This window comes from Triturus cristatus, chromosome 8 (assembly GCF_964204655.1).
Source record: "Triturus cristatus chromosome 8, aTriCri1.1, whole genome shotgun sequence".
Lineage (NCBI taxonomy): Eukaryota > Metazoa > Chordata > Amphibia > Caudata > Salamandridae > Triturus > Triturus cristatus.
In genome coordinates, this window is record NC_140591.1 from 22108684 (window position 1) to 22123345 (window position 14662).

The 14662-nt window shown below is 49.7% G+C and overlaps 1 protein-coding gene across 1 annotated transcript in view; it reads right to left on the reverse strand.

The window, feature by feature from the left end:
- The window catches only part of LOC146799863 (cystathionine beta-synthase-like), a 173907-nt gene that overhangs the window by 18628 nt on the left and 140617 nt on the right, over positions 1-14662 (reverse strand). Inside the window, exon 11 of the mRNA XM_085620758.1 lies at positions 472-577. Within this exon, the coding sequence (XP_085476884.1) occupies positions 472-577 (106 nt within the window). The remainder of the gene's footprint in view (positions 1-471; positions 578-14662) is intronic.

The following is a 14662-nucleotide window of genomic DNA, read 5'->3' on the forward strand; positions in this document are numbered from 1 at the left end:
TGAGGGTAGGGCTGAGGTGGAATGTGACATGATGAGGGTGGGGCTGGAGTATCATGAGGGTAGGGCTGAGGTGGAATGTGACATGATGAGGGTGGGCTGGAGTATCATGAGGGTAGGGCTGAGGTGGAATGTGACATGATGAGGGTGGGGCTGGAGTATCATGAGGGTAGGGCTGAGGTGGAATGTGACATGATGAGGGTGGGGCTGGAGTATCACGAGGGTAGGGCTGAGGTGGAATGTGACATGATGAGGGTGGGGCTGGAGTATCATTAGGGTAGGGCTGAGGTGGAATGTGACATGCTGAGGGTGGGGCTGAGACATCATGTGACATATGAGGGCAGGGGTGAGGTGCATTGTGACATGATGAGGGTAAGGCTGAGATGGGGACAAGCATGTATGGTTAGGTCTTGAATACAAGGCTCTGTAGCTGCGTGGGATCCGACTGGCCTGCACACATCAGACGTCTCTTACATGTAGTTCCTGACCGAGTCCGGTAAGATGACCGCACACCGCTGACCCTTCTTCAGACTCTGAGCCGCCCTCACCGCAGCAGCCATGGCTGTGCCTGAGCTCCCGCCTGTAAGAAAAGAAAACAAATATGAGGCATGGATGAAGCGGTTCCATACCCAAAGTTCATGCCCCGCTCCCTGCCACAGGCACTGCTCGGCCCTGAGTCTACTGAACATTGGAGTGGTCACTGACTGCCCTGCCCCACCAGCCACGGGCTCTGCACCTACTCGAAAAGCCCAGAAGCTCCAAACCAACCTGGAACCGTTACCTAACAAAGATGGCGGCCTCTTGCTAGGATACCAGCTCTGACGCTGCTGTGGCCCAGGGACCAATCATCATCCAAAGGCCTGAGAAGGAATAATGGCCGACAGACCAGGGTTGGTGGACTTACAAATGCTGACAAGCCCTTTCGTCATCATCATCAAGCTTTATTCGTGCACAGAGACCGTAAAAGCACAATAATAAAAACACATTTTAAAACCATCAATCACAATGAAATCATGCAAATATCACCTGTCCCCACATTCAAGAGAAAACTAAGAGTACTTAAAGAAATATTTTAAAATCCCAGAGAATTACAACATTTCATGATAGCTTTTTGGGCTCACACATAAAAGTCCTTACACACTCATAACCTCAGCTAAAGTGCATATCTCATCCCATAGGGTGGCTTTACGCATTTTAACCTATGAGACACTAATTCCAAGTGTAACCTGTGGCATAGCAAAGTTTTTAGGACATGCATGGAGGATAAGGCAAAAGCTTGCCAAATGAAAAATAGTCAAATAAGCCGTTGTGGGCATTGGTTATTTTGAGCTCACTTGATATGGACGGGCTTTAATTATACTGTTATTTGGATTTATGTATTATTTCGCCTTGTACATCATATCCCCCACCGAATTTGTAGCAAGTCTGTATTGGGGACTGTGGACTTAGCCCTTTATTCGGAAAAAAAAAAAAAAAAAAAAAATGATCTCTAATGTAATCTTTCCAGTGTTCTTGTCTTTTAACCTGTTTTATACTTTTATGATGTTTTTTCTACATCGAATAAAGTTATTCAAAACAAAGCATATCTCCTCGGTTAAAAAGATCTTCCTTCTAAAACTGGACACAGAACCCTGGGAGAAGAATATCGCGTGCAAAAAAGCATAGAGTGCTTCGTAGATGGATGTGATGTCCCATCACACGGACAGTAAGTCAGGTAGTGATGGAAACCGGGTACCTGGCAATGGGAAAGCCACCAAAAAGTGAATCTTGTTCCCGCGTAAGCTAGTCAGGCAGAACCTTAGCTCCGGTTCAAATACCCGGTTCAAATAGGGCTCCATACCTTTAGATGTGGAAAGTGGCACGTATGATTGAACCATGACCAGGTCTAGTTTCTTCATGAGCCTAGCTTCCTCACTACATGCAATACATTTTTCTTTTTATTAAATTCTTTGCCCTTTCATATGTTTTAATGCAGCAAGCTTCCTGAGAGGGCTTCTCGGGCTCAGGAAGACGTTGCCTGGCTAGTGTGATCAGTCTATGCTGTCTGCACAGGCTAGGAATTTGTATTAGTTTTTAATGAATTTTTATCTGTTTTGAATTTGTGTGTTATAATGTATTTTTATGGTTTAAGTATTTTTCCTATGTCTGCTTTTATGGTTTTTATTAACCGATTAAAGTGTATTGACTTGGCTTGAATACTGGCCTCCTTGCGCAACCAAATTGTCAGATCTAAGGGTGATACTTAAATCTTCTTCTAACCCACTTCACCTCAACCACTACAAATGAGGGCAAACACACTTAGCAGTATTAAAAGGAACCTGGAAATATCGGGCATTTACATACCGTCCCTTGGCCACTGTGAACTTCAGGAGAGAAAACTCAGAATGAGCCGCTCCAAACCCAAAACCTGGAGCAGACATGTCAGCACTCCGGGTTCAGGAAAAAAAGACTCAACATTTTTAACAGCAAAAAGTGCTTTTTACCCTCCTGCTGCTTCAAACTTCCACCACCCCAAAGCAAGGATCTGGGCGCCCACTGTGACATTGTGAACACAGGGAGTTCACAACAGGTGAAGTATGTTGTACAGTGTCCCATGGCCACTGCTTTCACTTACAGTTGCCTACTCCAGGAGAGTACTGCCCGCATGCTGCACATGACAATCTAACTACTTTACAAAGCATACACGACTACAAGATACTGTACATACATAAACCTACTGGAATAACTGCCCCTCCCCCCCAAAGGAACGCTTATCACAAGCTCGAAATAACGAAGAAACGTCATACATCAAACCTCAGTTTCAATGGCATCTGTGAATGACTCTTCCAGAGCAGGACAAATAGCCAATCGGGGCTCTGCGTTTTTAGGGCTGTGCTTTCAATTTACTTTTGTACCAAGGACCTTGAACTTCGCCTAGGATCGCTAACGTAACTGAAAATCTTTTTTCTTTGTAAATTCTTTTTATTTGCATTTTGAACAACAAAAACAATAACATTCACTGCAGTATTCATAGGATATTGCATGGACGATTCAGCTCCCAACCAACAGATCAACATCAATAGGATGGACAGATGCCAGCCCATTAGTGCTTGGTAAAATTCGCCTGGCCCATACGTCTCCGACCCACCCCCGTCCCGCGCAAATACCACATCATAGTTGTCAACCTCCGTGTCTCATGCTCTATCTGGTTGCTGTCTTTGCCCAGGCACCCTTAGTAAGCAGCCCTGTGTTACAGTGCTTGAAGCGTTGTTTGCGCCAACCAGCGTGTGAAGGGTTCCCATATGTCCCTCGGTCGTGAGCGCACCGGTAAGAGCTCCCAGTATAAAGCAAGCTGTGTCTGGCAGTATACAGCACTTTTAATCCATTCCCTAACGCTAGGTGACGTAACTGCTCCCCAGTGTATTGCGACCTGCCTTTTGGCAAGCAAGCAGAGCATGGCCGGTAGCTTACGGTGGTTAGGTTTGATCATGGGTAAGATGCCCAATAGTGTAGTCTGCGGAGTGCATGGGATCAGTAGGCCAGTGATTGCACAAATTATCTCCATCACACTAGCCCAGAAGGAGGCCACTGAGGGACAGTCCCATGCCATATGCAAAAAGGTAGCTTCGCGCACATTGCAGCGCCAACAATTGTCTGTGTCCCTTAAGCCCATGCGGTGCAGCCGGCTAGGGGTGCGATATGTCATATGTATGTATTTGAAATGTATCAGTCAGAGCCTGTAATTGGGGGATAAGGTCTCAAGAAGTCTACAGCACATGCCCCAGTGATCATCAGTGATTTCGGCTCCCAATTCCGCAACCCACATGCCGCGCGCCGCGGGGACAACGACGGGATGACTATTTTGCATGCGCACGTACAAGCGGGAGATTAGTTTACGCCCCGAGTCTACAGTTAGCACATTTTCCAGGGCCAGCAAATCCGGCGGCGGTGCCGGAAACGTAGGAAACAGCTTTTGACATGTGTGGCGCAGCTGGTAGTAAAGCAGCGTGTCCAGCATTGTCGGGCCCTCCGCACCACACATCTGTTCCGGCGTGATGAGGTATCGCCTGGGAAGAGGTCCCCTCCTGTGTGAAGGCCGCGTGAAGTCACCTGCTCCCCTGTTTTCATGTGTTGCAGCAGGGGCCACATGGGATTACCGCGCAGGGGTATCGATTTAGTGTAAAGGAGGTCCAATTTGGCACGACGTCGCAGCCCATCCCAGGCCCACCTAAGCGCATGTACCGGGTCTATTTCTGTACATCTCCTCTTGTGTGGAGTGTACAGGGCCGTGGCGAGCGGCAACGGGGCTGCCCTATCCGCCTCTATCGCCACATGCGGCTGAAACGGCGTGGGGTGTGCCCAGTAGTGCAAGAACTGCGCCTGTGCACAGTAGGCATACAGCGCGAAATCCGGCGCCGCCATGCCACCCTGTCGCTGTGGGAGAGTAAGGGTCTCCCAGGCCACCCTCGGCTGCCTTCCACCCCATGCCAGTTCTATCATCTGTGAGTGCACTAGGTGCAGATAACGTGCAGTCAGGGGCAGTGTGATGTTGACAATTAAGTATAGGAGCTTAGGTAGGATAACCATTTTGGCCACAGCTATTCTGCCCGCCAATGATAGGGGCAAGTGCTTCCAACGGCTGACTTTTTCCTCTATCCAGCTCTGCACCCGCCCATAATTTTCTGCCCATATTTGCTGCATGTCTGTGCTTATCCATATCCCCAGGTATCGCACTGGTCCGGTCGCCCACTTCAGCGGGCAGTCCGGAGTAAAATGAGATGTCCCGGACGTCAGAGGCAAAATAACCGACTTCTCCCAGTTTATGGTCACTCCCGACAGCAAGCCATAGTTTATCAACTCTCTCTTCATGGGGGAGAGATTTTCCTGTGGGTCTACCACATATAGTGTAATATCATCTGCATACATAGAGACGGTCAGTGCCTGTGACGAAAAACCGATGCCTCTAGCCGCATGATGCTGTCTAATACGGGCTGCCAGGGGTTCGGTTGCGATAGCAAATAGCAGGGGTGACAGGGGGCAACCCTGCCTCGTTCCCCTTCCAATGACAAAAGGCGCAGAGATAAGCCCATTGACTCTCACCCGGGCAGTGATGGTAGTGTAGAGCAATCGGATATAGCTAATAAAAGCCTCACTCACCCCCATACGTTGCAGCAGAGGAAACAGGAACCCCCACTCCAGGGAATCGAACGCTTTTGTGGCGTCCAGCAGCACCGCTGCGGCCCGTACGTGTGGTGCCAAATAGTGCAGAACCCCAAAGAGGGTTCGAAGGTTGTGAGACGTGGAGCGGCCTGGTACAAATCCCGACTGGTCCGGGCGGATCATGAGGGGCAGCACCGGCTGTAACCGCACCGCCAGCATCTTAGCAAAAATTTTCACATCAGTGTTAATTAGAGATAATGGCCTATAGGAGTCGCACTTCTGAGCATCTTTATCCGGCTTTAAGAGAGCAATGATGATAGCCTCTCTCATCGACTCAGGGAGTATACCCGCTTCTACTGCCTCAGCGTACACTTCTAATAGTCTGGGGGCCAGGATATCCGCGTATTCCGTATAAAACTGCGCTGGCAGGCCATCAGGCCCCGGCGCTTTTCCAGCTGTCAAGGACCCTATTGCTTCCTTGACATCCTCTATCGCGAAGGGACGATCAAAATAACCTTTCTGGTGTGCATTGAACCAGATCAGCTGTATCGTGTCAAAGTAACTAGACAGGTCTTCCAACGGAGGTGCTCCCCGGGAACGGTACAGGTCTTTATAAAAAGTCTGAAACGTATCTAGGATGTCTGGAGGTTTGTATGCATGGTCTCCCTGCGGGGTTTCGACTAAGGTGATATATGGGGCAGGTCTTTGCGATCGTAGCAGGTGGGCAAGCGTTTTGCCCGGACGATCTCCTTCCCCATACCGGCGGGCTGTCGCATGTTTATGCAAAAATTTTAGCTCCCTATCCGCCTCGGCCTGGTAGGCCGTGAGTTTGGTGCGTGTTTCTGCCAACACTGTCGCCGAGGGGTCCGAGCAATACTGCACCTCCAGGGCATGTAGGCGGTCTTCCAGCCCCTTGAGCGTATGTCTGATGTCCTTCAATACTCTGGCCTGCCCCGCGATGCAGTGACCTCTGATTACTACCTTGAACGCATCCCACAGGGTGCCCACCGACGTCACAGAGTTCGTGTTCAGCTCAAAATAGTCGAGAATGTGTTGGTGTACGTCCTCGTGAAATACCTGGTCCATCAGGGCCTGCGCCGGCAGACGCCACGTGACTGGTGTAACATATGGTTTGGGGACCTGCAGTACCAGTTCAACTGGGGAGTGGTCGGATAGGGTGCGCGCTCTGTGATGTACCCCAGACACCCATGCATGAACCTGCGGGGTTAAGAGCCAAAAGTCCAATCTGGACCAGGCCCCCTGTGCGGGGTGAAGCAGGTACCTTCCCTTACCGCAGGGTGTAACACTCGCCACGAGTCCAACAGATTATAGTCCTTCATTAGGCTACGGAGAAGACCCGCCGCGTGTGGGTGATGTGTGCGAGCAGCCCCCTCTCTGTCAAGCTCCAGTGAAAGCACTGCATTAAAATCTCCGCCCCAAATGTATGCCCCCTCACCCATCGATTGCGCCTGATGCCAGACGTGCCGGAAAAAATCCGGATCGTCCGCGTTGGGGCCATAAGTGTTGATAAGTGTTAGCGGCATATGAAATAGTTTCCCCAGCAGTATGATGTATCGCCCCTCTGGGTCGGCATGCACCTTAAATGTTTGCCAGGGCAGGCCCCTTCGAATCAGTACAGCCACTCCACGGGAGTAGCTAGAGCAGCCGGAGGTGTGTATTTCGCCCCATCTGGCATTCCGGAGTCTCTCCCCAGCTACCTTGGTCAAATGGGTTTCCTGTAAGAAACATATGTCGATATGGTGTCTTGTCAAGTGCGCGTGGGTCAAGCGTATCTTGCGGTGATCATTGAGACCGCGAATATTCCATGTCAGGCAACGCAGCGCGGTCAGGGAAATGTATAGGGATGTATCCTACGCAGCGGAGTGGCTAACCTCGGCACCAGGGGTGGGGCACGTGTTAAGGGCCCTCGTGTAGTGTGTCTCGCACCTAACAGCAACAGAGCGTCGGCTGGCAATAGCGCTGTATCATCATTTAGTTGTGTAGGAAAATGCTGCAGTGAAACAATACAAACCAGTAATAAACATACCCCCCCACCTCCCACTCCAACCCCCCAATCAGGTTGAGATCCATTGCCCCCCCCAAACCAACCCAACAATAACATTCCTGCATCAGTATCATGGGAATTATCCCTGTGAGGGCGTAGGGTCACCGGCACACTTCCCCATCGTAAAAAGACAGGGTGGCCGAACAAGTACGCCTTCCGTGTTCGCAATCTGTCCAAATATAGCAGGCCAGATCCTGCACCCTCCCCGTATATGACTGGTGCTTCGACTAGGATCAGAAATAGGTTCTGCACCTTGTACAATTACCCCTGCCGGCCCTACCCTGCATCACCAGTATGCTCCAGTCCCCAGGACAACAAAAGTCATTGAAATGTCATATACTCATCAGTCGAGCCGCCTGGTGTCCCTCCGCGCCGCAGGCGAGCATATTCCTCAAAATGGTGCGCTGCTCTATTCAATGTCACTCAGCTGGCCCGCCGGGGGTGTCCCTCGATCGTCGCGCCTCTCACGCTGCGCCCTCTCTGTTTGTCGTGCAAATGTTAGCGCTACCGTGGCCTCCGTGAAGATCATCGGTTTCCCCTTGTGCTGAATCTTCAACTTGGCGGGGTATAGCATGGCGTATTTAGTGCCCACTTTTTGGAAGATCTTTTTAGCCGGTAGGAATTCACGCCTTGCAGCCTGTACAGCTTGTGTAAAGTCAGGATACAGAGAGATGGCCATGTTTTGGAAAGTGAGCTCACCTTTTTCACGGGACAGCCTCAAGATTGTGTCTCTGTCTCTGTAATTTAGAATGCGGGCAAGGATCGGGCGCGGCGGCGCCCCCGGCACCGGACGCGGGCCCAGCGTTCGGTGTGCGCGCTCAACCAGGAATATGGCCGATAGGTCCGTTCCAAATAAGTCTCGGAACATCCCCTCCACGAACTGCTCCATAGTACCAATGTTTGTGGATTCCGCAATCCCAATAATGCGAACGTTATTTCTACGGGAGCGGGCTTCCAAATCTTCATTTCGGCCCCGTATCACTTCCAGGACCTTATCCATGTGGAGCAATTTTTCCCGGGTGTCGCTGTGGCTTTCTTCACATTCAGCAATCCGCGCCTCCGCCGCTGCAAGTCTTTCCTCGTGCTGATCGACTTTGTGCGAGATGCCGTCCATTCGTTGAGCCATGGAGTCTAGTTTGCTGTCAATCTCCTTAAGGCAGCCCTTAAGGTCTCGAAACATGCTTTTGATGTCGTCGTCCTGCGTGGGTTCCATCTGCGTTTCAGGAACCACCGTCTGTGACGCCGTTTCCATCGCAATTTTCTGGGCACTCTGTTTCTCAAAATGCAGTCTTCGCTGCTTGGCATCCGGCTTCCCCATGCTGCCACGGGGGAATCACCCCAGGAGGGCCCCCAGGAGAGGGGATGGATTCGATGTGTCGCGTCAGGCTCCGGTCCTATACCAAATCTGCGAGCCGCGCAGGCCCTTGATTCGCACCTGCACGTGGCCCTCTGTTCAGCCCTCGCCCCCGGTATGGAAACAAGTTTAGTGCGGCAGACGGGCGGTCCCTGCGCGGATGTTCCTTCACCCCCGTCCCGCAGCAACAGCGCCCTTCTCTCCGTCAGCAGATGCCCGTGGCCCAGAAAGGGTACTCTCGTGTGTGGTCAGTCAGGGTCAGCTCGCCAGCAGGGGTCGGTCGTTTCTTACCCCCAGAGTGTTTTATTCATGTTGTATGCATTTTCTCCCGTCAGTGGTAGCGTTCGTGGAGTCAGCAGAGCAGGGTGTTGCACCATCCGCCAGGCCCCCTCCGCTCGGAATGTAGCTCGACCCTCTCCCCTGTCGGGTCCATGCGTCAGCCAGCTCTCAGCTTGTAGGGAGTCTCGTCGCAGCCGCCCGATCAGTGCATGCAGGCCAGACCCAGCCCCGCCGGTCGTCACGGCCTAGTGCATCAGGCCCCCGGCCTACGACCAGGGACTCGCGTAGCGGAGGTTGCCGCCCAGCGCGGCGCAGGAAGACCGCAGGCACAGCGAGGGGCTATCGCGCCGGAGCTCCGCCACCAATCGCGGCCGCGAAAGCTGTTTTCGGGTCACAAGCGGCCAGTCTCCTCCCGCCGGACCTCTCCAGCACGGAAAAGGAAGGCATGATACGGATGGGCCGACGGATTCTGTGCTCGGCCGGCAGAGCCCCGTTACACGGCGGCCATCTTGCGGCTCGGCTCGGCCACGCCCCCCAACGTAACTGAAAATCTTTAACTTGAAGTAGAATCTTTAAATCGACCAAAGATCTTTACCGCTGTCCTCCAAGTTTCTGCTCGATGCAGAGGGACCGAGTTTACATTGGAGTTAAAAACCCTAATGTTGGTTTGCAGCGTCAGGTCCTCAGCGCTCCAGACCCTCTTTAGCTGAATGAAGGCAGCCCTTGCTTTGCCGTCGGTGTCTGCACCGCCCTGCTCGTCTATGACTCTGCCCAGGTAGGTTTCTTTAGCTGAATGAAGGCCGCCCTTGCTTTGCCGTCGGTGTCTGCACCGCCCTGCTCGTCTATGACACTGCCCAGGTAGGTGAAGGCCTCAGCCTCTTCCGGCGCATCGCCTACAAGAGTGACTGCAGTTGTGCTGGCCATGTTAGCCTTCAGTTATGAACCCCAATGTACCCCAATATAGGCCTAGGTAGTTGCACAACCTTTTACCTACATTTGTCCTACCTTGCTGTACATAACGGTTCTGGCGCTGACCTTTTACCTAGTTAAGTGCCAAATAGATGTCATGTGGTTTTCTTTGAAAACTAGCCTCACTTATATACATGAGGATTTTTAGTATCACAGCAGGATTACCATCTTCTGCATAATAACTCTTTACAAAAGTCACCGCTATCTTCATCCCTGACTGACATGCCCACAGTACCATGACACATCTAGGTAGAACCTTGAGGATAACTTTCGGGTACATAAGTACCCCATCTTCGCCGGGCAAACCAGAGGAGAAACTTCCATTCTGACCGGAGACGCTGAAGTCCCTGCACACAGTCCAACACTCCAGCATGCTGTGGCCTGACATCCCTCGCAGGGTGCCCAACTCGAGATCAAAACGGGGTCCTTTGTTCTCTCAGATCAGTTAATGGGGTTGGCCCTTTCCTAGGGGGATTCCTGGCCTTACACCTACATACAAGCTAGGTACATTTAGGTACACTTAGCTAGGGTTAGCATCTTAGGAGTACGTATGATTACTGCCATTTATTTATATGCCTGCATATATTCACTGTTTTAGCACAATGGTAGAATTCTACCTCACGCCGGTTCTAGGATTTTCAGGGCCCCGGGCAGAAAGGGAACGTGTGAGGCCCCTCTAATGTACTTAAGTTACACAGCACAGAAAGCTGCTTTGTGCAGACTCCTCCTGGGTGCATCTCCTCCTCTCAGCCACCTACAAGCACCTCATTTACAGCTCCTATAGAGCTGAAGGTGTGAGATTTGTTTGTGGGCTGAAAGATAAAACTGTGGGGGCGCTAAAGTGCTGGACAAAGGGCGCCCCCCTGGTGGAGGCATGAAAGCACTGGACAAAGGGCGTTCCCCTGTGTCTCTGAATGGGCAGCGGGCAGGAGGCCTAATTGCAGGACAAACCTGCAAAATGTGTCTCCTTGCAAAACTGGGCATCCCCACACCATCCCAGAGCGGCCCAGGGAGGGGGCCCCATCCCATGGGTCCAATTTCTTTCAGTTGGATCAGCAGGGGTACACGAGGACCGGTGGTGTGTTGCACTTGTGCGGGGCCCCATGCTGGTGGGCTGAGTGCGCATCCCTGGGCAGCCGCCCACACGGCCCATGCCTAGCGCCGGCCCTGTTCTACCTTTTTTTTACTCTGTCGGTGCATGCAATCGTATATATCTGTTTCTATCTAATGGTTGTTGCAATACACATATTTTACACTAGAATGACGCTGGTTCAATAAACACTTTTTGAAAACGTCCCCACTGTTTATTCTGTGTGTCTCTCTGAGACAAAGTGAGCACGAGCGACTGAGCGAAAAGTACTGTACTGTTTCCACGATCCCTGAAGGATCAAGGGTCGTCATGTTCGATAGTTGCCCCAAACTATTTTCTCCTTGGTAAGGTTGCGGGGCTTATAGTGGCCCTGTGAGCTGGTATACAGACTAACATATTCTTTGGGGGTGTCTGGAATCAGTCTGGATACCAATCCCTTAGTTTATGTTGTCTAAATGTGCAGATCCTATATAGATTTGTAGGAACACCACAACACTTCAGGGTATTGGTTTTCACCCTCCGCATGTTGAGGCCAAGTTGAGCCTACGTGTCTGCCACTTTGTTTGTCTTTGCCTGCAGATGGTCATCTGCAAAGTCTAGGCCGCCACGCTGCATCAAATGTGTCCACTGTATCCCATTTCCTCTCGTTCCTGAGGATGTCTTAATGATCCAGTCTGTGGCCAGCAGGAAGAGACAAGGCAAAAGCAAACAACCCTGGTGGACTCTGGTCCTCACTTCAAAGGCTTACATGCGTTGTCTTCCATGGACTATCTAGCCGGTCATTCCCTCATAAGAGTTCCTGACGATTCTTACACGTTTATCTGGCTCACCGTAGTGGTGGAACAGTTTGCAAAGGGCCTCTGTCCTCCCTGTTGAATGCCTTTATATAGTCGATGAAGTTGACATAGAGGAGGGAGTTCTCTTCCATCGACTGCTCACTGATGATGCGCTGTGCTTCAATCTGGTCTGTGCAGGTCCTATCTTTGTGGAATCCATCTTGCTGGTCTTGTAACTGAGCGTCGACTTGTTTCTTCATTTTGCTCAGAATCACTCTGTTGAACACTCTGCCTGGGGATGATAGACGAGTTATCCCTCCATAGTTTGCGCGGTTACTCAGGTCACATTTCTTAGGGATTTTGATGAGATGAACCTCTTTCCTGTCCGATGGGCTCTTTTCCTCTTCTCAGATCCTTTCAAACATGGGGTAGAGCAGGTCTACTGATGTTTCAATGTTTGCCTTCAGCGCCTCTGCAGGAATGTTGTCAGGTCCTGCTGCCTTCCCCTTTCTCAGACGTTTGATGGCTTGCCGTATTTCTTCCGTGCTTTGTCTGCTGTAGTCGATTGGCAAGCCCTTGCCAGCTGGCTGTATGTCTGGTGGAGACTGCAACACAGGCCGGTTCAGCAGTTTTTCAAAGTGCCCCACCCATCTTCATTGTTGGCCTTCGTTACCCATGATTGTCTTCCCAGCGTTGTCTTTAGCATGTCTTTCTGGCTTGCTAGATCTGCCGGATAGTTTCCTTGGCTTCCAGCTTCCTGGGCTTCTGTGGCAAGACCATCTATTAATCGTTGCTTGTCTGCTCTGAAGCTTCTCTTTGCTTTCTTGCTGGCTTTGGCGTATTTGCCTTGAGCTTTTGCTTTTTCTGCTCTTGTCAGGTGGTGTTGACTGCAGCTTTTTTTTCCCTTCTCGCTTGGATTCTGCTGAGAGTCTTGGCGGAGATCACTTCTTTATGCTTGTGTTTCTTGGGACCCAGTACATCCTAGCATGTTGATGTTACTGCTTCTATGATCTACTGGCTTTCTAAAGGGTCTCTGCCATCCTCTAGTTCTTGCAGGACTTGAAACTTGTTACTGAAGATGATTGAGTATTCACTTCATTTTTGTGCATCTTTGAGGAGGGTGGTGTTTAATCGCTGGTGTTAGTTTGTCGATTCCATCCATGCTTTCTTCAACTTTAGCTGTAGCCTGCCCACAACAAGGTGATGGTCTGACACCACGTCGACTCCTCTCATCACTTTGACATCCAGCAGGGGCCTCCGGAACCTCTTGTCGATGCAGACGGTCGATCTGATTCTCCGTCGAATGGTCTGGCGGCACCCACGGTGCCTTGTGTATTCTTTTAAGTGGTAATACACTACCAGACTGTTCCGGGCACAGTAATCTGCGAGCCTATCACCATTCTCATTCATGTCACCAAGGCCATGGCTGCCCATGGCTTCTTAGGACCCAGTGGTTTTGCTTCCAATTTTGGCATTGAGGTCCCCCATCAGTATTGTGATGTTTCGCTCAAGGCAGTTTTCGAGGATAGACTGGAGTCTGTTGTAAAACTGTTCTTTTTCTTCTTCTGCGTTGCCATTTGTAGATGCATAGTACTGGATAACATTCAATTCAATTCAATAAGCTTTATTAGATTGCTACATAAGACAATCATAAAAGCACATAGAAAAACACAACAATACATAATTTATAGCATTAAAAATATCATACCAATATAAAAAACACATCATTTCATAGCCTAAGATAATATAAATATCATAAATACATTGTAGGATTAAAAACGTGATTAAACTCACGTGTGCTGTATCCAAATAAGGGATTAAGTGAGCAAACAGTTCCTGTGTCTCAAGACTTGCTTCAGATAAGTTGCTATTCTAAAAGTAATGTGCGCATTATCAAGCTGTTGTAATGCAAGTAAAGCAGGTCGACCTTGGCGGAGCCCAGACATTTTTAAAACTGGTACCAAATACAATGTCCTCAGGTGGATATAAAATATACAAAATAACATTGCATGGATCATAGATTGATTAGAGTTATTATCACAGGGGCAAGGAGGGAGATGTTGAGACCAATCGTTCTTTGTAGGCAGGGTAACTAGTCTGTGAAATACTCCCAACCTGAATCTAGTTAATAAAAATCTATCATAAACTCCGGGTACAGAGATTAAATAGGGCTGAATGTTGAAAGTAGTTAAAACCATCTGGTTATGAAGTACGGTAGGTTTTAAAATCTCAGACGACGCTCTGTTAGAATCCAACTGCAAAAGACCCTCTTTTCTCAGGTTTTTCCTTGTTATTTGTCGAATAGATAGAGGGTTCGTAAAATACTTTAAGTGACCAAGATCTTTTAGAGTGTTACGGACATATTTTATCAATAGGATTTTCAATGCCCCTTCCAATTTTAACACATCTAATAATATATCCCTGTTTAGCTTGGCCTCTTCTTTGGTCCATAGCCTATGCCAAAGAAGAAGAGGCTCTAGCTTTATTAAATCAGAAATGAAAGAGAGTCCCAACTCCGCGTGGCATATATATGATGAAGTGCTATTCGGAACTGATCAAATATAACTTAAAAAAGAGTTTTCTATGCGTTGGATTGCGAGTGAATCGGTAAACCCCCAGACTCCTGCCCCATATAAAACAGATGAGACACACTTTGCCTTGTAAATCTTGATAAGCTCCTCGGGTGGTCTCCTTCCCAGCTTTCTAGCAAAGGTGGTTAGGGCTGCTGTTGTTCGTAGGAGTAACAGCTTTTTTGCTAAGACTGCTTGTCCGCAGGTATCGTTGTGTGCAAAAAGAATTCCCAAGTATGGGAACGCTTTAGTTGCCCCAATCTTCTGCCCTGCAACAAACATGTCTTTGGGTTTTTTAATGCTAGGGCCACAAGGCATAATGAAAGTCTTAGAGGAGTTTACTCTCAAGCCAAGATTTTTCATAAAAAGAGAGAAGCTCTCTAACACTCTCTGAAGGCCAACCTGTGTGCGGGACATCAACAC